This window comes from Triticum dicoccoides, chromosome 2A (assembly GCF_002162155.2).
Source record: "Triticum dicoccoides isolate Atlit2015 ecotype Zavitan chromosome 2A, WEW_v2.0, whole genome shotgun sequence".
Taxonomy (NCBI): Eukaryota; Viridiplantae; Streptophyta; class Magnoliopsida; order Poales; family Poaceae; genus Triticum; species Triticum dicoccoides.
In genome coordinates this window covers 263,545,853-263,554,935 of record NC_041382.1, presented here as the reverse complement: position 1 = coordinate 263,554,935, position 9,083 = coordinate 263,545,853, and the positions used below count along the sequence as shown (strand labels likewise).

Sequence of the window (9,083 nt, the reverse complement as noted above, 5' to 3'; positions counted from 1 at the left end):
CACCTCACTGTAGGAGCGCGCGGAAGACTCCCCCTCCAAGTCGAACCAGCGTCCATCACCTGAGGAGACGCGGTTGCCGGAGTGGGAGCGGGCCTCGGAGGCGGCCATGAGGGGTGGGGAGGGGCTCGGGAGGTGGGCCACCGGCGGGGAGTCGACGGCGGCAAGGCTGGTGGGGGGCGGGCTCAAGCTAGGCTAGTGGCGGGAAGGGAGCGGAGCGGGAGGGGGCGGAACGGAGCAAGCGGAGCCATCTTCGCACTGTTTGATTATTAGGTAAGTGGAAATGCAGTCCGCTAGGGCCCATAGAGGTGGTGATCCTCCCTGTCTGTGGTCTCCTCCTAAAGCTAACCCTCATTTAGGCAGTGACACGGTGTTAGAACTGCTGTTGGAGCAAGTTTTGGCCTTTTAGAAACAGGACAGCTCTTATAGTGTTTTCTTTTCATGTACTCTATCTTGTAAGCCCAAACACATAAAAAACTAAAAAGTGAGCCTGAACTCATATAATAATAGTGGGGTAAAGTGTTTCAGTTTCTTTTGAGTAAATTCACAGAAAGACATGTTAGAGAACTACGGTCTATGTTTAATAGCAAATCTGTGCAAAAGAAAAATTGTGCAAATAAAGCTGCTATTTTCTCCCTTGATCCTTGTCTTCCTGCACAAACATTTGGAAGTGCACTTGGCACTAAACATGTACTCCCTCCTTTTCAGTTTATAAGGCATATCTAGTTTGTCTTAAGTCAAACCCTTCTAAGTTTGATCAAGTTTATAGAAAAATAGCAACATTTACAATACTGAATCAATAGTAGTAGATTCATCATGAAATGTGTTTCCGTCGTGTATTATTTGGTATTATATATGTTGAGTGTTGACACTATTTTTTATTAACTTGGTCAAACATAAAGGGTTTGACTTAAGACAAACTAGATATGCCTTATAAACTGAAAGGAGGGAGTATATGTGTTTTATTCAATTGCAAATACACTTTTGTAGTTTTATAAGGGTGTAGGTAACCCGTTGCCTAAACGCTGCACCCAGAGTCCCATACCCAGCTGCGCTATACCAAGTGTAGATATGCATATAGGTCCATCAGCGTAGGTTGGCCCGTTTTATCTCTTTGTACCTGTACTTAATTCCTTATTTAGTATTTTGATTGTTCGATAGACATATTATATTATTGCTAGTGATTTGTCTTAACTCTCATTCCTCATATACAAAGGTGACATTGACATTGTATCAATTTGCAGGTACTTCAATTTTTAATGGATGATGTGTCTGACTTCTTGTCAACACACTTTTCTAGTTCAGGGGATGCAAACCAGACTGAGGAGAAAGGCTGCACTGCTACACTTAAAGCCTTCATTGATTACATTTCTTTGAGGGAAACAGAAAATTTTCGATCCCGAAAGGAGGAAAATAAGAACTCCATCACATTAACAACTATTCATCAGGTTCTGTCTTTTCTATCCAAATCACAAATAATGTCGTCTATTGTGGCATTTGGTAGTTGTGTGATACAATTAATGTGATGATTTCCCCTTTCGTTTGCAGTCAAAAGGTTTAGAGTGGGATGTTGTGTTCATCGTGCAGGTATTTTCTGCAATCTTTAGAAAGCGGTTACATAAAACCACAGATACATCTTTCATGGCATGTTAGTCACATACTCACGTGTATATGGTAAATATCATGCAAGTGCTAACTGAAATGATGTTAGTATTTTTGTAGGAAGTTTAGGCTGTAACCCAACATTTGATTTCTTGATCATAATTTCCAACCTTTCTGCTAAGTTGAGTGCTTTCAACGCAAGCCAAATCCTATCCAATAATTGAGTGCTTGTCGTTACTGTATTGTCATGAGATATGCCAATGTCATCAATCATTAATTGTTGAAACTTTTGCTGGTTTTATGGCGAACAAGAGCAATTTTGTCGGAAGGATATTGGCAACGCCCTAAGATATCAGCTTCGGCATAACACAGAAAGTTTTATTTTGTCATGAAACTTCCCTCCTCACATGTTTCTCTTTTCTGTAGACCACTGATGAATCTTAATACCGCACTTCGATAGTCTTTTTCTTGTTTCTGTTTAATATATGCTAATCAGTAATTCTATTAAGTTTTTCAAGTCGACATTTTCGTGCTAATCCTTGCATTTGTTCAGGCAAATGATTCAGAGATCCCCTTACTGCACGAGTACAATGGCACTGTGAAAGAAGCTGGATGCACATTGGAGGTTTGTTCAATACCTATTATTTGTTCCTCAAATGTTCCTTTGTGTCCATCAACTTGGCTATAATTACAGGAGGAGAGGAGGCTATTCTATGTTGCAATGACACGAGCTCGGAAGAAATTGTACATCTTGCATGTCACAGTTGACTCTCATCGCCAGGTACCTGATGTTTATCTTTTATCCTTATCTTCATACTCCATCTAGCTTTTTCTGACAAACTATTGGTTTCTAGCTCCTACTACCTTCACGTTTCCTTCGAGAGATTCCAGGTCACCTTTTCGACATACAGGTGAGCAGTAGTGTCAGACCATTTTTGACCTATTTTTATCTCTGCCTGAAGCTAAAATATTAGCTCCATCCCCTATTGATCTGTGTTCAATCATATAATCTGCTAGAGCCACATAAAATCATTATTATTAGTCCTGCTCAGTTATTTCATCGGCAGTCATATTGTATACCCCATTCATTATGTGAGTGGAATTTTAGCATTATTGTTTCTCTTGTTTTGATAACTTGTAGGGTGAGGGGCCTGCAACAAAATATTACGAGCAGCCTTCTGGAGACATTTCATTTGATCACGCTGAAGGAGAGACATCAACTGAAAAGCCTATTGTAAATCAGAACGAAACTTCACCTTACCCTGAACTGATGCAGTCATGCCTTGCTAATGATTTCTTGAAGAGGTAAAACATTGTATTTCGATCCTCCGTTTCCTGTTTAGTTTATTTTCTTTTTTGTTTCTAATAATAATAGTGAATGCTATATTATTTTTTCTGCACAGTTTCTGTAGTATTTTCTATTAGCAAACATACTAATATATCTTGCAGATATGCAGTAGCATAGCTAAGCAAATATGCAGTAGCATAGCAAAGTATGTTGCAGATATATTAGTATGTTTCTGAGCAGCCCTGTGCATGTAGCTCCCGCTTGCGCAGGGTCCGAGGAAGGGTCTGAAATGTAGGGAAAGGCTGTATACAATAGACCCAAAGTGGTCGGACCCTTCCTCGGACCCTGCGCAAGCGGGAGCTACATGCACCGGGCTGCTCAGAAACATACTAATATATCTGCAACATACTTTGCTATGCTACTGCATATTTGCTTAATTTTGTTTCCTTCTTTGGATTCATTCTTTGTACAGGTTCGAAATTGATGATAGAGCAGTAGTCTCACATATATTTCATCATTGGGCGAAGAGGCAGGCATTTCAAATTCCAAAGAGACTGCTTGATAAGGTACTGAGTTCTTAAATACATAAGAAAGGTGTCACATCACATGCCAATTGTCGGGAAAGTTATATTTCCTAGAAGCAGTGATGGCATCTGCATATATCATTTTGTTTATTTTTTTAGAAGGAAAATATAACGCACACAATTAATACGCTGGTGTTCTGGGGCAACTGAATGAAGTTAGTGTTGTCAGCAGGCCGAATTGATGTTATATCTTTTCATATGACAGTTTTGCTACTCCCTCCGTTCCTTTATAAGGTGTATTTGTTTTTCCAAAAGCCAAACGAGTGCAAGTTTGACCGAGTTTATAGAAAAATATATCAACATTCACAATATGAAATTTATATCATTTGATCCATCATAAAAAGTAGTTTCATATTTTATGTATTAGGTATTGCAGATGTTGTTATTTTATTCTATAATCTTGGTCAAACATTCAAATGGTTGACTTGTACGGAAACCAATGCACCTTATATTCTGGAATGGAGGGAGTATTTGAGAATGGCGACATGCTCATTCTGAACCTTATCATTGGCACTATCTTTATCCTTTCAGATCAAATTTGTGATTGATGAACGCCTGCGTGGTAAAGGATATAAGCGCAAGGTGACTTCACCCTTCTCTCCTTCCATCTCACAGCTCCATCATCCCGGTCATTATTTTCATGTTGGTTGGATCATCACCTATAGTTGTGCTACATAACTAATCAATGATATTTGCTTTTTACATGCTCTTTTTAACGAGAGCTTTTACCCTGAGAAGTTGACCTGCAAGTTCCTCTCCAGGATGTCTTGTGCAAGCTGAAGTCATTGTTAAGCGACGATGAAGCGCTTGGTTACGCAGAATATGTGAGTTAAGTCACTGTTTGGTTTATTAGCAGCAAGCTCTTTGTTTTCTTTCGGTAAATTCTTAACTAAATGCTGCGACTCAGGTTATCAAGTGGGAACAAATTCCAATTGACAAGCGAAGCCATTTGATGAGAGAGAGACAGGCAAGTCCTAAATCATTTTCTGTTGCAAACAAGTTGGATTTTCTTTTTATACAAGCAAGGCTTGTTATGTTAACTTTCACATTGAGAAGATCCTTACTTTGATGGTTCTCTTTCAGGAACATTTCCAGAAGCAGAGGATAGAGAACTCCATGGGTTCCTCGGAGCCTACACCTAAGCAGGTCAGTCAGATACATACACTACCTGCCTTTGGCTATTGTCTAGTTGGTGTACCATGTTGATCTTAAGGAGCGACATCCTCTGTGCAGATATCCTACCTCCGGAGCCTGGGGTGCACCATAACACCCACGTCTCGTCTCCATGCGTCCAATCTTATTGAGAAGTATAAATCGCTGTGACCCGTTCTGACGAGTTGAAGTCGCAGAGGAAGCCAATGGATAAACTAGCAGGCTCAGAATTTTCAGGTTACTGAGCTGTGATCGGCTAAGGTAAGTTAAACATTCGTGCAGCCGGCACATCAGGGTAAAATAATGAAAATATCAATAATAGATGATCGGATAAACTAGATGACACGGTACTTGTAGCTCATGTACATAATATGTGAAGTGAAGGAAATGTTGTGAATCGATTGTGCACATCAGGGTTATATATACTTACTACTAGTATGCAAGTGGTCGGAACTAGTGTATATAATCTCTAACTGTTTCCTGCCCAAGCATTTGGTTGTGGATTATACATGCCTTTCTTTTTTACATAAAGAAAACCTCTCCTCTTTATTCCATGGTAACATTTTTTTTTTGAAGCTCAAACGGTAGAACAATTGTTCTACGGTATTTTCTATATATTAATAAATAGTAAAGATAAATATGTACAAGTAAACTATAAAAGAGAAGAAAAGAAAAGAAAGTACAGGCGGAGAAGAGCTATCCAATTCCTGTTTTCTCTAACATGGTTGACCTATTGGAAGGAGTTACTGACAGTGTTCATTCCAGATGATCACTGATCCAACTTTGCAGACTAGTTAGATACTTTGCTTTAATCCTGTGCGCTAGCTGTTTTAGATCTTCTTTTAGCTTGAACTTCCAACAGTTGATGCTAGGGGCTTCTCTTCTGAAGATTTTACCATTCGTTTGCCCCCAGATGGCCCAACAACCTTGGAAATTATCTCCATGGCAATGTGTTTTGGAGGCAATCCCCTTAGCAACAAAATCTCATCAACACATGAGATGCTAAGTCTCTTTTGAGGGATGATACTGAGCCAGCAATCTTGTACAAATCCACAATCCTAAAAGAGGTGTCTTGCAGTTTCTTCAGTATGGCCTCTGGACTGCACGTAAACTACGCCAAGAGCGCAGCCACGCTCATTCGCTGCGAGGCCGACGAGGCTGCTCCCGCCGTCCAGCTCCTGGGTTGCCCAATCGTCGAGTTTCCCCTCACCTACCTGGGCATCCCCCTTACCATCCGACGACCTACTGCCGCCCAGCCGCTGCCCCTCGTCGACAGGGTGGCCAGGAGCCTCCCCTCTTGGAAGGCATGGCTGATGAACCGAGCCGGCCGCCTCGCCCTAGTAAAATCGGTCCTAGGCGCGATTCCGCTCCACCAGTTGCTTGTGCTTGCCCCTCCAAAGAAGACTCTCAAGCTGCTTGAAAAAATCCAACGCGGCTTCCTTTGGGCTGGCTGCCCCGAAGCCAACAGAGGACACTGCCATATCAATTGGCGCCGTGTCGCCTGCCCATTGTCCTTGGGTGGGCTGGTAGTCCACGACCTGGAGCGCACGGGCCTATCGCTTCGTGTCCGATGGCTCTGGTTCAGCCGCACCGACGATCGCCGCACTTGGAGTGGCTTGGACCTACAGTTCTCCGTTGAGGAGCGTGCCTTTTTCTTTGCCAGCACCTACACCGTCCTTGGCAACGGTCAGACCACGAAGTTCTGGGAGGACAGATGGATTGGAGGACGCTCCGTTCACGAAATCGCGCCGCTTCTGCACTCATGCATTCCCAAAAGGAGAAGGGAAGCTACGACGGTAGCCGACGGCTTGCCGGGACACCTCTGGGCGCGGGACATCCATGGAGTTGTGGGCATTCACGAAATCACCCAGTACATCTTACTCTGGCGCCTGATTGAGAGCACAACGCTCTCAGACACACCAGACCAGCTCGTGTGGAAGTGGACCGCGTCGGGCATCTACACCGCCAAATCTGCCTACATCGCTTCCTTCCACGGTTCGACGACCTGCGGCAACTGGAAGCTCACATGGAAGAGTTGGGCATCCCCCAGAGTGAAATTCTTCCTCTGGCTTGTCAGCTTGCATCGATGCTGGACGGTGGACCGCCTCGCCCGGCATGGACTGCAGCACCACAACAGTTGCCCCCTTTGCAGCCAGGAGCCTGAAACATTGCACCATCTCCTCCTTGGGTGTCCCTTCTCGAGGCATGTCTGGTTCGAGATCCTCTCCTGGATGCGCATGACATGCAGGCACCCGGACAATGAGTCTACCCTCTGTGATTGGTGGCATGATGCCCGGCAGGTCACGCCCAAGGCGATGCGCAAAGGGCTGGCATCCGTGACACTTCTTACATCCTGGATGATCTGGAAGCACCGCAACGATTGCATCTTCAACGATGCGTGCCCTTCCATCCGAACGCTAGTTCACAGCATCAAGGAGGAGGCCAAACTTTGGGCTGTGGCAGGCGCTGCTGGACTTAGAGTAGTCTTGCCCCCGACCTGGGATGTGCATTAGCTCATGTCCCCAGACTGTAATTCGCCTCCTAGGAGGGCTGTAACATAAAACACTCTCTCTTTTCAATACAATGAAACGCAAAGCTTTTGCGCTTTCCCAAAAAAAAGTTTCTTCAGTATTTTCATGGCAAAACACACAATCGAAACTTTCCAGAGCGAAAGATTTTCTTTTGAGTAAGTTTCTAGTATTAACTCGATCATGCAGCAGCGCCAGCCAGAAGAAAAATTTGTGCCTTAGCCTACAGGAGCTCTTCCACAGCCATTTATAACTCTGCTGTTCTTGTTGCTGAGGGCAAAGATGGTGATACATGGTGATAGAAGAATATTTGCTTTTTTGGCCCTTAGAAGATCAATAATCTTTTATCTGCTCATTGTAGTGGAGCTGAACCAGCTGCTGTAGTTGAGTGAATTGGTTATAAGCTAGTGTGGAGGTTACATTGTTACATTGTTTATTACAAGAGAGGTTACAAACTGATTTGGAGGATCAAGCATCAGACCAACAGATTCAACACTTGTAGCCATACCTGCATGCTCATGAGCAACAACATTTGCTTCTTCTCTCGGACTATGCTCAAACAGAACATGTGGGAATTCCCATGCCAAATGATAGCAGTCGTTGAACTCTGCAGCAGCCACAGATAAAGATTGTCCACCATTCCCCATGGTTTCATTTATCTCTATATTATCAGAGTTAACCTCAATTCGGTTAAACCCGATACACATCATTTCATCATGCACTTCTTTCCTATGCTCCCACCACGAATACCAACTTGTGATGGCAATAGCTTCTGGGAAGTCTCCCAGTCCTAGTATCATATGTTCATTAGCCGGAAGGAGAAGCCGGAACGCAAGCAGATATTCCCCCGCTCTAGCAGTCTCACAAGCTTTTTCAATAATGTTGATATTCTCAGTTCAGTCCATACTTCTCTCACCTTTGGACATAAGAATAGCAGATCTTTGACATCCTCGACACCCATATCGCATGTGGGGCATTGGCAGGAGGCCTTAGCATGACTGTTAGCAAGGGTTATTATGTTGTGAACACAAAATGGGACAGTAAAAAAAGAAGGAAAAATCTAAAGCCTTACAACAGAATATAGGGAAATGCTCACGCCTATTTTGACCCAAACCAATATTACTAATATTGGTGCAAAATCGTTCATGCATGTCAGTGACCTTCATATTTCGGAGATTACAGAAAATAAGTTGAACCATACAAGCGATGATCTTATGAAACATACACTCATTATTGAACTTGTAAACCTTGACGGTCTTAGAAAACATAGCTCTTTATTAATCTTGAAAAAACTTTAAGCACGGACTCACAATATTAATGAATAGCTAACTAACAAAATAGTCATAATCCTTGAACCTTAGCCAAGGGAGACTAAATATAAGACCTAGACGAGAACACTGGACTTCGATTCGACTAGCATTCCGCCGAACACATGAATTGCATCTCAAAATGCTTCACAAATACCCAAAATATGTAAGACTCGATATTTTCCTCATTGGATCGAGGAGCTCTGAGCTAGGTTTGCTTCTCGCGAGAAGACTAGGGCTTTGCTTTTGGAGATCGAGGGAGAACGATTGTAGCGGTAGAGAGATACAGATACGTAGCATCAATATACGTACTTGTACACCCATACGTAACACAGAGGCGAACCTACGCGTATTTCTTATCTTTTCCGATAGGAAAACACATACATTTTCCTTCAATTTTTGTTCTCGACACCGAAAAGACAAGAGCTCCTCTACAGTGTTTAAGAGTGTATTTGGTAGCATTCTCACTCTAGAATGGTTGTTCCCCTCTGAGACATACTGTACATAGCAACTGATGTTATTTGGCCACGGTGTATGTGCTGAGACATGAGCTAAGACTGTTTGGTACTCAGACTGTGTGATGCGGAGCATCCTACAGACATCACCATGTCAAGAGTTGCTTTGG

General features: G+C 42.9%; 1 protein-coding gene across 2 annotated transcripts in view; it reads left to right on the top strand.

Moving 5' to 3' along the window:
* The window catches only part of LOC119354379 (ATP-dependent DNA helicase SRS2-like protein At4g25120), a 31,732-nt gene extending 26,648 nt beyond the window's left edge, over positions 1–5,084 (top strand). The window contains exons 20-32 of one of the 2 annotated variants that reach the window (XR_005170835.1): positions 1,242–1,445; positions 1,546–1,584; positions 2,153–2,224; positions 2,294–2,380; positions 2,454–2,510; positions 2,741–2,904; positions 3,360–3,453; positions 4,003–4,053; positions 4,233–4,295; positions 4,379–4,438; positions 4,555–4,617; positions 4,705–4,884; positions 5,008–5,084. Coding sequence is in view for 1 of the 2 variants with exons in the window: in XM_037621107.1 (XP_037477004.1) it covers positions 1,242–1,445; positions 1,546–1,584; positions 2,153–2,224; positions 2,294–2,380; positions 2,454–2,510; positions 2,741–2,904; positions 3,360–3,453; positions 4,003–4,053; positions 4,233–4,295; positions 4,379–4,438; positions 4,555–4,617; positions 4,705–4,794 (1,044 nt within the window). In the remaining variant the exon portion in view is untranslated. Of the gene's footprint in view, positions 1–1,241; positions 1,446–1,545; positions 1,585–2,152; positions 2,225–2,293; positions 2,381–2,453; positions 2,511–2,740; positions 2,905–3,359; positions 3,454–4,002; positions 4,054–4,232; positions 4,296–4,378; positions 4,439–4,554; positions 4,618–4,704 lie in introns of both variants that reach the window. The other variant, XM_037621107.1, reaches the window with a different exon arrangement.
* The last annotated feature ends 3,999 nt before the right edge of the window (positions 5,085–9,083 follow it).